Genomic DNA, 18,373 nt, shown 5'->3' on the forward strand with positions numbered 1-18,373 from the left:
AATTTGTATTAGTCCGCGGAATCATACTCGGAGCATTATGACGTAAAACTAACATTGATTTCATGGGATTATATATAAATATATATATATATATATATATATATATATATATATATATATATATATATATATATATATATATATATATATATATATATATATATATATATATATATAGGATAGTGATCCTTAAATTTGTATAGTTGTGAGATGTACCTAGCCTACTGGGTGCGGATCGAGATCAAAGTAACACAAGCAGATATGCATTAGTATTATAGGATATATTGTTAGTTGGGACAAGGTCACAGTCTGACTATACTATTATACAGCTTTTTTGCATTTCTCTGGTAATGTGGATGTACATGTAAAGGCTTGAATTATAGTTTGCCTACTAATAGTAACTACGACTTCTAAATTCAATGAACAAATTTTTATTGTTCGTCAAAGATCGACAATTGAGGCCAGATGTCAGTTTCTGAACACGATTTTCACCACTAATGTCATTTTTGTATCAGTTTACTGAATGTATATTTGTGCTTAGGCCAAAAAAATATGGTTCTGGTCATGTCTTTTTTCCAAAAACGCTGCGACGACGCGAATTTTATTTACCCTTTCAATGTTAATGTATATACAGCACACAGTATTCAGTGTTCACATATCACATATAGTGTTCAGTCAGTGATCATGGGCCTGGGCCCTGAAGAATTTTCTCTTTCTTCTGAGTCATTTTGGTTTGGTTGCATAGCAACCACTGCAGGTTGGGTAGATGTCAGCTGCTCTCTATCCTGTCAGCAAATCATGACCACCTACAGCCACAATAATTACAGATTGCTGGAAACACAGAAGATGAGAAATATGGAATCTCAACTGGAGATGTGCATTGCAGATCATGTCGAACATAGACTTTACTGATAATGTTATAATCCCATCCAAGGTTCTGTCCCTTCAACCATCGTATCATCGTTGTTTTGGCCATGTTTTTTTTCTAGTACCACCCATCAACAGTTGAAATGCATTCTGCACTGGTACTGGTCTCGACTCTTTCTGAACCTCACCAGTTAAAATTAAAGGTGATAAACTTTCCAAACTCGATGACCGCAGAAATTGTCACTGATAATGGTATCGACTGAAACTGGCCGGTGATTGAAGTACTCACGCTACTTAATTTCCACGGGAAAGTCAGCATACACTGGCTCCAGTACAAATCTATCTCCAGTATTCAGAAAACCCCTGCTCAAGTCATGGAACAGCCTTAGTAAGGACGTTGACAAGGCCAAAAGGTCGATCTTTTATCCGAACGTAATCTGAACTGAGATTAGCATGTCAATAGGTACGTGATGAATTAGGTCTGACAGCCGTTTTGGGTGATACTTGTACCCTGCAATATTAAACATTCCCTAACACCCGTGCGCGATGTGTGTGCATTCCACTTGATGAGTGATGAACTGTGGGTAGAATGTTATGCGAAAGGAGTATGAAGCCCGCCACCAGTGGCCATTTTCAATTTTTGAACAAACTCAAAATGCTAGCTTGCCGCCAGATCGGAAAAAAAGGAGAGAAGCGCTGGTGTTGAAGTGACGCGCGCGCTGACCAGAACCACTTCTTTTTTTCTTTCTTTTTTGGCCTTAACTTCAAAAGTTATTATTTAAATTGACACACGAAGGTCAATGTCAATTGTTGCCGATGATCTTACAGAAACTGTCAGTTAATTATAGGTTAAATCACTATTTAACAGCACAACAGTACTGGAAACTATGTTTTAGAACATAGAGTAAAAGACCTGTTCGTCATGTCTTGAAGTACAATTCATAGCTTGACAGGAAACTTCACACATTTGATTTTTATTTGGGGAATGGTAAAAAATGTGCCCTAGTTGAAATGTCGGAAAAGGGAAAGTACAGTTTTCAATATATGTATGGACGACTACACTGGAAAAAATCCGCCTGCATTCAGACTTGCTTAATTAGAACTACAAACGTGTACAGTAACAAAAAGCTAGGGACGGGTTAAACACGGATCAGATCTCAGTCGTATTTCAGATTCTGATTCTGAAGCTAATGTATAAGAACGAGGCTAACAATACAATACGCCCATGACCTGGACAAGTCATTATACTACTAAAACTGTTTAGCATATCATTTTGCGACCTGTTAAACAAACAGTGGGTCTTAAGGCCTGGAGCATGGAGCTATCACCGTCAATGGCATCAGTCAGTTTCAATTCGTCGATGTTCGCTTGTAATCATTCATCAGAAAGTTCAGACACACAACGATTCGTTGACTTTCTAGTTGCCTGCACCCAAATACTGTTCTTCGTATTGTTCTCTGTCGTTCTCACCGTGCTTGGATGCTGTACCAACTTGCGTTACTTTAGATCAAGAACTCTTAAAGCATTTCCAGGTCATAATTGTAAATGGACATTCTCAGTACTGTTATGTATAACGCTGCTGTGTGCCGTAGGAGAAGGTATTTTAACAGATCTGTCGAGGAACGACGTCACTCAACCTCGATTGTACGTCCCTCAAGTAGTAGCTCTGTTGACCGGACTAATGACTTTGGTGTATTACCATCACATGGAATATTGGAATCGTCCTGGTTTAGCATGGTTATTACTGTTTTACTGGGTGATAACATTAGTTGGAGAGGGGGTCAAAATGACGTATTTGACATCACAACTTGACTTTGATATCAGTATATTGAGGTTTGATGTAAATGTAGTCTGTGGTTTTTTCTACATTTGCTGTCTGCTCGTTGAAGTCAATGTATTTCGGACAAAGGTAAGGTCATGACCCCGTCTCATAAACCCTTTACTGTCAAACAAGGGATACAAGCGATAAGACACACGAGACTGTTTTTACTGTTTTTGTTACGAGTTTACACTCAAGCAAACGATGGGGTGGGGGTGGGGTGGGGATAAGGCTTAATTGTCATCTTTACGAAAATACAAACATGCACACAAATATATATATATATATATATATATATATATATATATAAACATATAGATAAATAACAAATAAATGTGAGAATGTGAGTGATTATAAGATTTTAATATTTACTAATATCTAAAGAACGAATATATATATATATATATATATATATATATATATATATATAACTCGGTGAGTATCAATCTGCTAAGACAGTGCTCTATACCGCACACACACACACACACACACACACACACACATATATATATATATATATATATATATATATATATATATATATATATATATATATATATATATATGTGTGTGTGTGTGTGTGTGTGTGTGTGTGTGTGTGTGTGTGTGTGCGTGTAGTGGTGCACTATCACTTGTTTTACATGTCTAAGCATCGTCACTTTATTGATAAAGTAATATATTTATAGTGCTAAATTATTTAGAGTCAAGTGTTTGATGTCAACTGGCAAGGTAAATTTGTATTCCTTTCTATGTAGTAGTGGCCTTGTGTGGGAAATTAGCACCCATTTTTTGGACACATAAGTCAAGTTAAGACAAGTTAGGTCAAGGCAAGTCAAACATGTTACTGTGACCATTTCTTGACATCAGCAAATGCTGACGCCGTTCTATCGTGTCCACAACTTGATGAATGAATAGTATTCGTTGACAGTACGTCAGAATGTTTTGTCACATATCTTAAATAAATGAGCATCTTGTTGGAATTTATGCCCAAACATGTTTTGTAAGGTGAACAGGTTACCTATAGCGCATCGTGTGAATTATTGTGACTTTCAATGAATAACAGTAGAATAGACTGTACGAACGTCGCTCGCCGTTGCATTAAAAGTTAACCCACAAAAACGACCTTGCGCAGATATTACTGACCCTCCCCTCCTCTATCATTTGACAATTTGTGATCTAAAATATTGCACAAAAAAGTAACCCTCACCAAAGCTCTGGAATGAGAAATGGTGACCTTTCCCAATAAAACACCCAACCCCTCCCCTGTAATTTGTATCTAGTCAATAAAGAAGCCCAGGGAGCGGGGTGTAGGGTGGGGCGGGGTGATGTACTCCGAAATTATTGTGGATGTGCGGTCTAGTAAATGTCACAATTTCCCAAGTCGCTTTTCCCTTCTAGAAAATCCCTAATACATACAATCGATAAACACATGTACCTATTTCATGCTTAAGAAATATCTCCAATACTCGGGTAAAATATAAAATAGCCCTCACAAATTCATGCAAATCGAGCTCGCCGAGCGATTATCATGGTATTCAACTTTCTTCGACCTCCACGCGTCAGTGTATAGCGCCCCTAACGGCCGAAATCCTTGTTCATGGGTCCCTGATTCTGATGATTGGTGAAAAAAAATATTGTCCTTAAATAAATAGGTAAATATTTTTGAATCTGGGCTGCAGGCTTCAGTCTCTGATGTGACTGACATCCCCCCTCGGGTTGAACGACGATTCGAGACGTGCCGTACGTGTCGGTACGTAAGACTACATGATTTCTTTCATTTTTGTCAAGTTCTATATTTGCATAGTACGAATTGCATTATAGATGTTACATTATTGCAGATCAATGATTCCACACTCATTTGGGAAATCGTGAATATCGATGACATATTTCTATATTTGTATATTATGAATATTCACTGTCGAGGTGAAAGTCGTCGATATAGCTAGCACACTCTTTGATATGAGATATGATGGATATTGTCAGGTATTGTGAGAAATGATGTTGACAAATTTGTCTAGGTTATATGAGAAACATAGATGCTCGACTTACGCAAAACAAAGGGTAATTTTAAGCATAGACAGCTGTAGTTAAAAGGAGACTCTCCAATTGTGTTTGCGTCTTCATTTTATGTCTTTGATTTATTGATGAAGGTTTTTGGGTGCTGTTACAAACCAGAGACATTTCCAAGAGATTTGAGGAAGAAGAACATGCGTTTCTATGACAACTATTGCAATCTTATGTCGAGGATGACGTTTTGGTGGATGACGTGGTTGTTCCGCCTTGGATACAATAGACCTTTAGAATTATCAGATTTAGGATGCTTATCAGAAGAATACGAAAGCAAATACCAATATGATACATTTGACAAGGCATTCAAAGCGGAAAAGGTAACCTGTTAAATGTGCCTGCATTTGTAGTATTCTCCATGTCAATCTGTTTTCCTCCATCCATCCATCCATCCATCCATCCATCCATCCATCCATCCATCCATGTGTCACTCTATCTCATATTCAGCGTAGGTCTCCTTTTCGCTGTCTCTATAACTCTGTGTGTGTTCCTGCCTCTATGTGTCTTGTCCCCACCTCTCAGTGTACTCCTATCCATATCTGTCACCCCCTCTCTCCTCTCTTCTCCCTCTCTCTCTCTCTCTCTCTCTCTCTCTCTCTCTCTCTCTCTCTCTCTCTCTCTCTCTCTCTCCCTCTCTCTCTCTCTCTCTCTCTCTCTTTCTTTCTCTCTGTCTCTCTCTCACTCACTCAAATGGTACCAGTTCCTTTTCTCTAATAATGAGTTTAACATTGATTTATTGAAGTCGTCACATCGTAAAAATGCAAGATATTTTGCTGTACAGTATTACCACTAAGTGCTGTACTTATAAGCCCTCTACTTTGTACATTTCAGGAAAGAGCCTACAAACGCAGCCTCTCACCTTCACTGTGGCGAATATATGTAAATGCATACGGCAAAGAAATTGCAATTGCCATTTTTATAAAGGGAATTGGAGACACCATTGCCTTTATACCGCCCATAGCAATTGGAGGTATTGTGGGTTATGCTACAGCAATATACTATGGTGAGGATGCAGCTTCGGACACGGTATGTGTCTTTATTTTTGTTTTTTTGAGAAAGCTGAAAATAAGTGTATATAGCACTGATATAAGTGTATCAACATACATGTGTGTATGTCTGCCCGTCTGTCTGTCTGTCTGTCTGTCTGTCTGTCTGTCTGTCTAACTATCCGTCCGTCTGCCCGCCTGTCCATCCATCTACCCTCTCACCAACCAACCAACCAACCAACCAACCAACCAATCAATCAACCAATACATCCATCCATCAATCCATCCATCCATCCATCCATCCAAAACATAAATCTATCCATCGATCCTCACCATGCATTTACACACATGAAGATGAGGTCAAAAGTGTCACATAATTGAACCATCAAACTTAGAAGTCCAAAACCCGAAACGAAAACTTTGTCACACGCATATATTAAACGCAAAGATAGACAGTACTTTTTTCCCATTTGATTATCAACCTTTGTTTCAATAATGGATTTTTCTTGTCTTTCTTTGACACCATATTCTGCGAGTTTACTTTGCAAACGCTCATTTCTTCAACGCATAAGTTCATATGATTGTATTGTTTCCATAATTATCTAGAAATCCTCAAAAATTGTTTTTCTTTTTGCCTCGAAAGAAATCATTGACTATCATAGTCTACACACATTCTCTCAATAATTTCAAACTTCGACCATTATGTTAGCAACCCGATATCACCGGACTATACACAATGTGTAGCATATTGAACAACTCTAGTGTGAATCGAACGTCTTTTTTTTATAATAAACCTTCAGCTGTCTAGTTTAACTTCATTTCATCCAACTAATTACGTAACTAGTAGTACACTAACCCGACACAATATAATTTAATTACCTGATCAGATGTCTAATGTATCCTTTGTTGCAGGGGTCATGTATGCCATACGTAACAGTGGATGAATTTTTCAGTAATGGTTTTGTATTGATAGGCGTGGCGACGTTAGCAATTCTATTCCGGGGAATCTTTATACATTATGGAGGTGTGCAATGTACTGCGAAAGGGATTCATTTACGAACAGCGTTACAGGTAAGTTTTCGTAATCGATTTTGACATGCATACTAAACAAAGTTACCCCCCCCCCCCATGTATATGTTGTACAAAAATATATGCATATATCGTGGTGAATGTGATAAGATTATCTTTTAAATAAATCATCATTAGCATCAAAGAGAAGCATGGCATTTCTAAGGAAATAGAGGCTGTGAATATAATGCTATGTATTGGCCTATTCCAACACCTTGGTACCCATCAGTGCGCACACCTTAAGCTTGTGTTTTAAGTTTGTGAAATCTCTCAGTCACACACTGACACTGTGACATGCTGGTAATCAATTTCGAATATTCTCAGTGGTGTTATTGACACAATCATGGATCAATGTATGTTGAAAGTTCTTGACATTATCATATTGTGGCTGCCTGCTGTTGACTTTGCTGCCAAGCATGTCCCACACATGAAAAAGGTTGCAGTGGCGCTCTACATGTAAATTTGGTAGGAAACTCGATCAATGTTACACCATTCTCTGTTGATTCTTGCTCAAAAAGTGACATGTGGACATGGCATATCATCCAGAGTATTGTCGAGTCACGATTTCCTTCCAGAATGATCAGGCCTCTCCTCGACATTTAAATCGTTTGTTTTGAAACGATCTAATTGGATTAACACCAATGTAAATCAGCATTTGCATGTAAAAATACGGTAAAAGTGCGGGACCATCTAGCTGTCCATATATATGTGCGTAGTTTCAACCAAATACATTTTGCAGTATACAGCACTCTTGCCAATACTTGAATTGTCACCAACTGCTCCGGTTAACATGGTTTGTACATTCACATTACGCTTGTGTGCACATTGTTTTTAAAGGCCCATTTGTATGAAAAGTCGCTACATCTATCGTCATCAACACTGTCTAGCGGAGAAATGACGGTTGGAAAGATCACAAATCACATGGCTGTTGATACGATGGCGATACAGATATGTGTTGAATATGTGGTGTTTTTGGCGACATTACCATATCAAGTAAGTATTAAAGCATAATTGTAATGCGCAAATGAAGACATTTAGAAAGGGAAGTGCAAGTATTTTCTTTCATATTTAGGATTCCATGAACTGTCCTTTGTCGATGGAAATGTTCGTAACTTCATGATGTAAGTCGGATGCAAAATAGTCACACTTTTATTATCCAGTACGTCTACATATTCATATTTCTTGTAATAGGATAACATTAACAAGGACTTATCTCATTCGTCGTCAAAGTAAGCTCGCGGAACTCTAGCCATACATTATAAAAATATAATTCCAAGACTAGAGCGCAAGTTACCTGATAGGAACCCGTATTATATCGTATGCAGGATAAAAACATTTTAATAACTTCGAATCTGTAAACTACAAAATGGGATTTTTCTATCACAGGTTATAGTGACTTTGATATTGTTGTATCTTGAAATGGGAGTATCGGCTATCATCGGATCGCTATTCTTGGTACTAATAACACCATTACAGTACTACATGTGTCATCTTATGTCAAAGGCCCAAGAAGAAGTACTGGTGAGTATTTCTGTTTCTCCTTTGCATGCGTGTGTCCCTACGGGTTGCACGATACCGACTTGGCAAAAGGGCTTTTAGGTCCCCTTATCATAAAGAAGTGTATCAGAGATAAAAACCAACAACAACAATCTCGCCTTAACCTTGTTCCCTTGTAATTTATTTTGTATTGCTATATACAGAAAACCTACTCGGCTCTCACCAATGTGCTGTACACAAAAGTGAGGACCAACCCATCCCTATTACTCACAGGCCTTTATTTGTTGTATCACCTTTCATATAATTTGTTAGCGATTATGTCAATCACTGGCAACTTATCTCTTTCTTACCTGAATCATAGCCAATATCCTAAAGGCAAGCCAAATCCAGTATAATAATATTTGTATAAAGTCCACCCTATTCCAATGGTCAGCCATGCGCGATTTACTCTCAATCCTTCACCACACATTTCATTTCTTGACAAGTCATGCCTTAGACTGAGAGAGAGAGAGAGAGAGAGAGAGAGAGAGAGAGAGAGAGAGAGAGAGAGAGAGAGAGAGAGAGAGAGAGAGAGAGAGAGAGAGAGAGACTATCGAAAATCACTATTTCAACTTAGATATTTGACTGTAACTGTAATTGACATCCAAGTGTATTACTTACAGAAAATATCTGACAAACGTTTAAAGAAGTCAAACGAATTATTACTTGGTATAAAGTTATTAAAGCTGTACGGCTGGGAAGAGATATTTTCTTCTGCCATAGAAGTTGTACGACGTACAGAAGTGAATGCGATGTTGAAAGTAGGAGTTCAACTCATATTGTTAAGTAAGTTGGTTTTTGTTGTTGATGCCCTTCTAAGAATGATAAATATAACTTTATAATTGTAACTCTACAGCTTGATGGCAATTTCCCAAGGCTAGGAAAGGCAAACTTGGTTGACGCCATTTAAATGCTGCTGGCCTTACTTTACATTATCAAAGACTTGGTCGTAAGATGGTCGTAATGAACGTCATTGCGACTATCTTTCAATTTTAAATTACGTCTCAGCTTCACTTGTATGTACTGTAACAATTGTAGGCTTTCTTAAATCATGTCGAAAATGATAGTTACATATATAAGGAAACGTTTCCTGTTGATATATTTTTATCATAAATTATATTTCTTTTCAGCTAACACAATGCAAGTAACACCTGCAATCGTTGCCTTTTTTGTAAGTATTTTTTTGTTTGCCAACACGAACAGTTCAAATATGAATATGAATGATGCGTGCTTTGCAAATGCATTTTAGTCGACGATTTAGTAACTTGTTATTTGTTCATAATTATTTCATTTTAAATCAAAATAAATATGTATGTATTTTGCGTTCTGCCGGTAGATGAAATCCTCAGAACACTATTCTGGCTTCCAATCCTTCTCAGCAAACACAGTTAGCTCTCGTACTGAAATCATCACCGGCTAGAAGAGGATAATAAATTAATGATTTATGTCGTCTTTATAGGGGACAAGAAATACGCTAGGATAAACGAGAACCTGAAATAACGATTTTAAAAGTGCGCAATGTGGTGCATGTTTTTGACCGACTGTTAAATGTAGCAAAATTAGAACGAATGCATGGTATACATTATATTTTTCTAGACACTGGTACCCTTTTTACGGTTACATACCCGTTTGTTTATCATTCATTCATTCATTCATTCATTCACTCTCTCATTCATTCACTTGTCTACAGTCTTTCGCCGTGTATTCAGTGCTGTCACCAACGCCTCTGACACCAGAAATAACCTTTGCATCCTTGGCTTTGGTGTTTCAACTCAGTGTACCATTGGGGATACTGACTTTCTCCCTGCGTTATCTCATTAATGCGATTGCTAGCACCAAGCGGTTGGAACTATTCTTAAACTTCTCGGAGATAGAGGAGCATGATACTGGTCGCCCACCTGTTAGCAGGGGGTTTGTGGACAATGAAGACGATACGGAAGATATTGATGACGTCGATGATTTGGTAAATAAGACAAGAATCATAATTTGTCAAAATGTGCTTGCCCACCTGCATTTGTGCCTGTCTCGATCTGTGTGACTTGTAGAATGAACTTGAAACTGGGTTACCCCTTTTTCCAAATACAAGTATGGCATGATACCTTTAGTTAAAATGCTAAGTGCATTTTGTAATCAAAAAAGCATTTGCAATGCCTTTAACGAACTCGTACACAGACAATCAGAGTAACGTCACAAATGTTGTCTTACTTCTTTCATCATGTTTAACATTCCATTTTATCTATTCATTATTCTGCATAACCATGTTGTGACTATAAAGGAGGCTGACACATTATCTTTTGACCTATTAACAAAACGTCAATTACGTTCTCCCCTTACAGGTACGTGGGTAACTGAATACTTTAGGAATGTATAATTTTTACTATTCCTTTCATTCTGTCTTACCAGATGACATATGGACGGTATCGTCACCTTGTCGACGATGATCAAGATATTATGGGACAGATAAAACCTGCAACCAGAAAGAAAAGTTGTTCCAAATCAGATAGCCTTGGTGACACGAGTTTTCCGCAATATGGAACTTTTGAGACCGAGACATCGCTCGATAGCCAAGGCCAAAATACATTGCCGGAACACATTGTCCTTCAGGTGAATTAGAGTTATTGGTTTACGTACACGCAACGCACATACGCACATTCTCGCGTATATCGTACCGACACACAAACACAGTACAAACGAATTACATGTATGAAAAACTATGCATATCCCGCAGAGCTGTCTTAATTACAGTTGGTGTTGAAATTGGCCATACATTTATTTCTAGATACGCAAAGGACACTTTACATGGACAGACGACGAAACACTGCAGGATATAAATATTCAGATACCTTTGGGTAAGTAAATTTTTTGTCATTGGATTTATAGTTAGGGAATAAGCACACTTTATGGCGGGGAGGGGGGGCTGGGGAGAAAATGGTTTAGGCAAAGTAATTATTTTTCTATTTTTTTATCGTTTGCACTTTCAAAGCAAATCGACCCCCCTCCCATGAACCCAACCTATACAGGCTACAGACAGATTTGTATATGTGCATGTATATGCTTTTCCTTGCAATGTTGGTTGGGGAAAAAGGTACGAGGCTGGCGAGGAGGTTGTATCACCTAGGCAGACGAGCAGCCAACTCATCAACAGTACTTTAAGCCTTTCAACATATAAAGATCCAATGGATTCACAGAATCCCTGCCTAAGAGTCGTCCACATACGTTCGGTTTATTAAAGCAATAACAAAAGGATCTAAAACAATGAGGGTCATGGTTGTATGATGCATTTTTTACGTTTATGATAAGACACAATAAAACAAACTCGCCTAAATGTTTGCAATGAAATTAAATCGAGGAAAGAAAAGTGACACGTGTAGGAGTCGAACTGACAGTCCTTTGAATATTAGAAAGGTTTACAAGGAAAACACACGTTATCTCACCAGCTGACTAGAACACTCTGTGGTTAGTATTCAGGGGTCATGGGTTTCGATATAACATGCATGTGTGTTTATGTCAGTCATTAATATGATCAATGTACTTATTTTGAACTGATATTTACTGTGTTAACTTTATCATTGTCACATTTTGATTACATTCTTTCAGGTTCCCTGTATATGATAATTGGACTCGTAGGAAGTGGAAAGTCATCTTTATTATCAGCCATACTGGGAGAAATGACCACAGTATCAGGTTCAGTTAAATTTAACAGGTTCGAACCTTTCCATATATACATATAGTTTTATTCGATTTGAAATTAGTTGAAACAGCTTTACTACTACATAAATCATGGTAACCATGACGATTCATTCAAGCGTCACTGTATTAGAGGTAGATAACTGTATTATAGTATGGTATATCTGTGCATGTTTAATGACTGTTATTTTGACATAGTTTTATGACTATGTTTTTTTTCTCAGCGGAAAGAACCGTTTGTCCTATGTGTCTCAAAAAGCATGGATACAAAACGTGACATTACGAGATAATATCCTATTTGGACAGCCATTCAATAACGATAGGTACGTAAATGTTATATGAGCTGATAACCTTGCGAGTAACTTTATATTTCAGAAAGAGAGAGAGAGAGAGAGAGAGAGAGAGAGAGAGAGAGAGAGAGAGAGAGAGAGAGAGAGAGAGAGAGAGAGAGAGAGAGAGAGAGAGAGAGAGAGAGAGAGAGAGAGAGAGAGAGAGAGAGAGAGAGGGAGGGAGGGAGGGACGGAGGGAGGGAGAGAGAGAGAGAGAGAGAGAGAGGGTGTGTGTGTGTGTGTGTGTGTGTTTGTTTGTTTGTCAGAACACCCAATATAGTAAGCTAAAGTTTGGAAATGGGAATGGCATAATTAAAGGGTGGATTTATTGTGCATCACCCCACCTAGTACACTTTGGTATAATCTGCGTTTGTTTTTATGTGCATGCTTCTGAAAAATTAATGTATGATTTAGATAACAATCTCTTTGTTCATTCTCCTAGGTACCAAGCTGTTATACACGCATGTGCTCTTCAACCAGATATTGATATCCTACCAGTAGGTGACATGACGGAGATTGGTGAGAGGGGAATCAACCTCAGTGGAGGACAGAAACAACGAGTCAGTATTGCTAGAGCCATTTACAGTGATACGGACATAGTTTTGATGGTGAGATTATATATTTTTTAATTGTTACATGGAAAGCCTAACAATCATTCCAAATCCCGTAATTATTTCATTGTGTACTCCCCTCAACATAAGAATTAATATTTCGATTCCAGTGAGGATAATAGATAGATAGATAATTGTCCTATTACACGTCTGTCTGTCTGTAATATGCTAATTTATAGTAAATTACACATACTTTAATATTATTTGTTCATTGAAATATACACTTCTTCGCAAGATGACAAGAATTTGTTCATGTTGGGTCAAAAGGGTCACAGATTTACATTCGACAAAAAGACGGTTAGTCTATGACCTGTCACGTCAAAAGTTTGCGAATATGAGACAGCTGTATTCTGTCATCGGTAACACTACACACCAACCATGTCAACAATTTTACCCTTAATTTTGTTGATTTGCCGAACGTCACATATATAAACAATCTTATGAAACGTTGGATGATTCACGTTTCAATTTGTACATCATATATATTGTATTGTGCTGACGACAATGTGAGCAAACCATAAATACCTGACATCCAGGTTTGCATTCTTAATGTTAAACTGCCTTTTGTGTTTTTTCTGAAAGGATGATCCATTGTCAGCCCTGGATGTCCACGTCGGAGCACACGTCATGGAACACGGTATAATGGACTTACTTGTACGTGAAAATAGAACTGTAATGCTAGTTACACATCAAATGCAGAATTTGAGTTATGCAAACCAGGTACGTTTTTTTTCACCCGGATCACTGTAGATGCATGTATGGCAATTGTAGACAGACAGGGGCTTAAATACCAATACTTTATTACGATCAGATCAGGATTAAATGTTCAATTTATTACTTGTGACTTCAACTTTGAAAATTAAATATCGTGTCTTTATAGTGTATTAATGATAATCCGTTACTAGCATGGACATCAATTAGTGGATATGTACAGTGCCAGTTTTGAACACATTTTCATATTGACTATTAAGGTTATTTTGATGGAGAACGGAAGAGTGGCTCGGCAAAATAATTTAAATGAGCTTAAGGAACACAACCCAGAATTATTTGCTGAATGGACAAAACTAATTGAGTCTGTTAGTGAATCCGATGTAGAAAGTACAGGGGAAGACTCCGTAGATACTGAAGCTGACAGAGAGATTCTTCAACGACAAATATCAAGAGCTCAGAACATGGAAACAGCTAAGAAGAACGGTTAGTAAACTTGATAATGTCATTTTCCATGGTAGCGTACTATTTTCATAAACAATTATACACCTTACCTTTATCCCTACTAAGCTCATCTTGATTGACAGGTATCAGCAGATGTTACAGTCCTCATTGCCTGCGATGTTTTAGCAAGGAAGTCGACAGTTCTTATGTTTGCATTGCTTTCGCCCTCGAAGAATGCTCTGTCGGTATTTGATCATTTGATTATTTGTTAGTTCTCGTATTCATCTCAAATTTTCATCCACATGCTTCGTATTCAATTGTAGGCTTTGGACCACAATACCTCTGACTTTCTTCATCGATATACTCCAACCAGATAGCTTCGCTCCTCCTCTGACGCTAGTCTTCGTTGTGTTCTTAGAAAATCTACACAGACCTTGCTGACAGATCCTTGTCTGATATCACGAACACATCTTCAAACAGTCTTCCTTTCAATTTCCGTCACTGCAGTTCTCTAAGATCCCTTCGGCACTCTCTTAAGACCTATCTTTTTAAACATAAGCCCCATATTTCTCCGGGCCGTTTACCGAGTATCCAGTGTCTGTGTATTCGCGTTTCCTTCTTTTCATACAGTAGAACTACCCCTTCTCCTTTCATCGTGTCTCCAGTTTTGCTTGTATAGAGTGGGCGCATTATAAATCCTCATTATTGTTTTTTTATTACTTGGTAGTTATACATATATATCAAGACTACACGCACATAATTCTGTGTAGTGCGCTTAGAGTTACTCAGTAGTATTCTACAATCATTTAATATTACTTTATCTTTTCCTTTAAAAGTTGCTCAATGAATAGAACATCAAGTTCGGCCATGCAATACCAGTACAATTGGTTCGACCATGGTTTCTTTAAACTAAAAGTGTTTCAAATCGGAAGCAATTTCTCCTTAACCAAGTAAACTGTTATTCTCTTACGTCTGTATTTGACTCGGAAGAAGACGACAAAAAGAACATGAAAATTGGGAACTTGACGACATGGAATTTACAAATGATTGCCCTACTTCTTGATCTCTTCTATTTTACATTCAGATGGTGTGTTGATTGCAAAAGAAGAGAGAGAAATTGGTTCCGTGTCCTGGAAAATCTATCTTTCTTATGCCAAAGCAGTGAAGTTGCCGTTGGTTGGATTAACATTTTTACTATTTGGCTTAAATACTGCGGCACAAATGAGTACTGATTTCTGGATAGCAGAGTGGTCAGAAGCTGGAATTAACTCATCCACTACTAATAGCAATCAGGTATCGATGGACCTTAACTTTTCAGTCCATGGATATAATGCATTCATACACACTCTTGCTAGCATTTGGCCTATTTCGCAATAAAAACACTCCCTCATATTTTCGTGTGGTGAATATATTCAAGATATCACACATTCTATAAAAAAATATCCACAATGCACGAACTCAAATATTAAATGTAGTAAAATCATGAAGAGCATAAATGTTACCACAGCCATCTGGTAGTATTATATGCTAATTCTCTACAAACCGATTTACATATAAAGTAAAGAACCTATGTCAACGTTTTTCAATAACCCAAGTAATACTTTACACGCCATGTCACCATTGTGTCACAAATTATGGCAGTTAAAATGTCGGTATGTTTCGTTACTTTCTAATATTGTACACTCATAAATAATTAACAAGATTCATTTTAGTATATATTTTTTCATTCATTTATATTTTCCAGGTTGAACAAGACGATTCATACTATCTCAGCGTGTATGGCGCAATTTTAACTGTATACATAGTCTGCAATTTGATGGCATTTACCAGTCACACTATATTTACCCTGTTTGCAGCAAAGCGTATTCACATTGCCCTATTACGTAATATTGTACATGCACCACTGCGATTTTTTGAGACGAATCCAATTGGTCGTATTCTGAATAGGTTTTCATCTGATACAAATATTATTGACCTGGTAAGTTGATTCAAATGAATACAATTTGTATATGCATACACATATATTCCCTTCCCCTTGGGTTACAAGAGGAGGATGGATGATGAGGGAACAGTGTTAATAAACAGGGATCGTGTAATCGACGAGGAAGCTGATTAATCTACCCGTAATTGCAAAGAAATTTTCAGCACAGATGGAATCACAGCACAATTACACTGACAATTTTGATTGTTGCGACTCTAAAAGTACATTTTTTTTTACAGGTGGGTAGATATTGAGGGCCATTTACAATTTATAAAAACTGAAGAATAATGTTATTCTTTTCTATTTTTCTCCAGAAAATGCCCAATACAATGAACATTATATACATTGTTGGTTGTTATTTCGCTAGTGCATTTGTCGTCAATACTGTGGTGTCACCATTATTTGCACTTCTAATGGCACCAGTCCTAATACCTTATTACTTCGTCTTAAAACTCTACGTTATAACAGCGAGGTGAGATGTTAAGCTTATACTTTTTAAGTATATATGATGTGCAGCAGGATTTGTACATATTTACTTCCTAATGTAAATACCAAAAATGGCGAATGTGTTTATTTCCCTTGTTCTGTATGTATACAGAATTCAAAGACATTGGCCACACTTCAAGTTATAGCCATCAAAAGCATGATTACATCTAGTATAGAGGGCGATATACAACCTGGTGATTACACTAGCTGTGATAGCTACGTATGTTTCCGGGGACATTAATTGTTGATACTTTTCAAACAAGGCTCCAAAACAAACTTTCCCTAAGTCATAAATCAAAGGCTGCCAACTACATCCCTGCCATAGGGGGTCCCCAGTTTGGCAAATCGTTGATGTTAAACCAGCTATGATGAAAACATTGATGTTTAACCTTCATTTCTGCATTTCACACATCTTTGAGACTATCCTTGCATTCATTCATTCATTCATTCATTCATTCATTCATTTATTTATTCATTCATTCATTCATTCATTCATTCATTCATTCGTTCGTTCATTCATTCGTTTGTTCATTCATTCATTCATTCATTCATTCATTCATTCATTCATTCATTCATTCATTCATTCATTCATTCGTTCATTCATTCATTCATTCAGTCAGTCAGTCAGTCATTCATTCATTCATTCATTCAGTCAGTCAGTCAGTCATCATTTGAAAATGAAAGATGGCCATCATGATGGATGTGTCCAAACTGGGTATATAACTACTATACTACAGAGTATACTCTAAGTTGCCTTTGCAGTACACGCATTAGAATTAGCATTTGACTTGGATCTATATATAGCAAAACTCATTCGGGTTAATTACTGAAAGACTTTAACCAATGATACTATTTAAAACTAGCAGCCTGTCTTTGCTTCCATTAGGGAACTCCAACGATTGGATAACATATCAAGATCCCCAGTCTTTGCACAATTCTCAGAGTCATTGGGAGGACTGCCAACAATACGGGCATACAGGTGGGACAACATACTACATCTAGAACTACACAGGCCTCTATAGTGGCCTAGGGCAAGGATATTATCATATTTTAGACTATATGTACATGTATAAGGTAACTTATTGATGAGCTGAAAGATGAAATGTTTGCGTATTACCATTCATGGAAGAGACAATGTGATAGCTGTAGTATGATGCAAGAAAGTTGAAATTGCCATTCATTTATTCTTGACAAATTCTTGAGTAAATTAAGTTAACAGCATGATTTCGCCCGATGAAATATACAACCACTTTGAAAACAATGCCAAACGTTACAAAACTACTTCTACAAAACGTACATGTACGGGCAGAAGATTAACTGACTGTGTGTAAACTTTTACTATTTGACTATCTAGGGATGAAAATCGATTCAAGAAACATCTGACAAGTCGAATTGATGCTAACAACACAGTCCATGTGTACGTCCAATTCAGTTATAGGTGGCTAAGTGTTCTTATGGTGAGCATGGTTTTGACTTCGAAATAATATGATAACCCTTGTACAGTATGGGTCCTGACATGACGCTGTTTATGCATGTCGCCAAACGATACAGTGGTACATACATCACAGTATTCCATGTTTTACATTCTGTTCGAATTGTCACTAAATGTTTATAACTAGTATCTTACCGTTCATCTTAAACGTCAATTATCTATTTTTTAGGAGTTATTTGGATCCTTCTTTATATTGTTTTCCGGGTTGTCGTCACTAATTGGTAGTGTACTTGGTAATTTGGAACCAAGTTTAGTTGGTCTTGGTCTAACCTATTCCTTGTCGGTAAGCCAC

General features: G+C 37.3%; 1 protein-coding gene across 1 annotated transcript in view; it reads left to right on the forward strand.

Annotated features, from left to right (window-relative positions):
* The first annotated feature begins 2,182 nt into the window (after positions 1-2,182).
* LOC144453907 (ATP-binding cassette sub-family C member 8-like) overlaps positions 2,183-18,373 on the forward strand; it is a 20,173-nt gene continuing 3,982 nt past the window's right edge. The window contains exons 1-22 of the mRNA XM_078145298.1: positions 2,183-2,776; positions 4,837-5,073; positions 5,585-5,779; positions 6,652-6,810; positions 7,645-7,800; positions 8,194-8,328; positions 8,967-9,129; positions 9,474-9,514; positions 10,034-10,306; positions 10,747-10,947; positions 11,123-11,192; positions 11,941-12,046; positions 12,255-12,353; positions 12,802-12,967; positions 13,553-13,690; positions 13,942-14,164; positions 15,207-15,415; positions 15,867-16,100; positions 16,418-16,575; positions 17,476-17,568; positions 17,944-18,046; positions 18,251-18,364. Of these exons, the coding sequence (XP_078001424.1) occupies positions 2,183-2,776; positions 4,837-5,073; positions 5,585-5,779; positions 6,652-6,810; positions 7,645-7,800; positions 8,194-8,328; positions 8,967-9,129; positions 9,474-9,514; positions 10,034-10,306; positions 10,747-10,947; positions 11,123-11,192; positions 11,941-12,046; positions 12,255-12,353; positions 12,802-12,967; positions 13,553-13,690; positions 13,942-14,164; positions 15,207-15,415; positions 15,867-16,100; positions 16,418-16,575; positions 17,476-17,568; positions 17,944-18,046; positions 18,251-18,364 (3,867 nt within the window). The remainder of the gene's footprint in view (positions 2,777-4,836; positions 5,074-5,584; positions 5,780-6,651; positions 6,811-7,644; positions 7,801-8,193; positions 8,329-8,966; positions 9,130-9,473; positions 9,515-10,033; positions 10,307-10,746; positions 10,948-11,122; positions 11,193-11,940; positions 12,047-12,254; positions 12,354-12,801; positions 12,968-13,552; positions 13,691-13,941; positions 14,165-15,206; positions 15,416-15,866; positions 16,101-16,417; positions 16,576-17,475; positions 17,569-17,943; positions 18,047-18,250; positions 18,365-18,373) is intronic.

This window comes from Glandiceps talaboti, chromosome 1 (genome assembly GCF_964340395.1).
Source record: "Glandiceps talaboti chromosome 1, keGlaTala1.1, whole genome shotgun sequence".
Lineage (NCBI taxonomy): Eukaryota > Metazoa > Hemichordata > Enteropneusta > Spengelidae > Glandiceps > Glandiceps talaboti.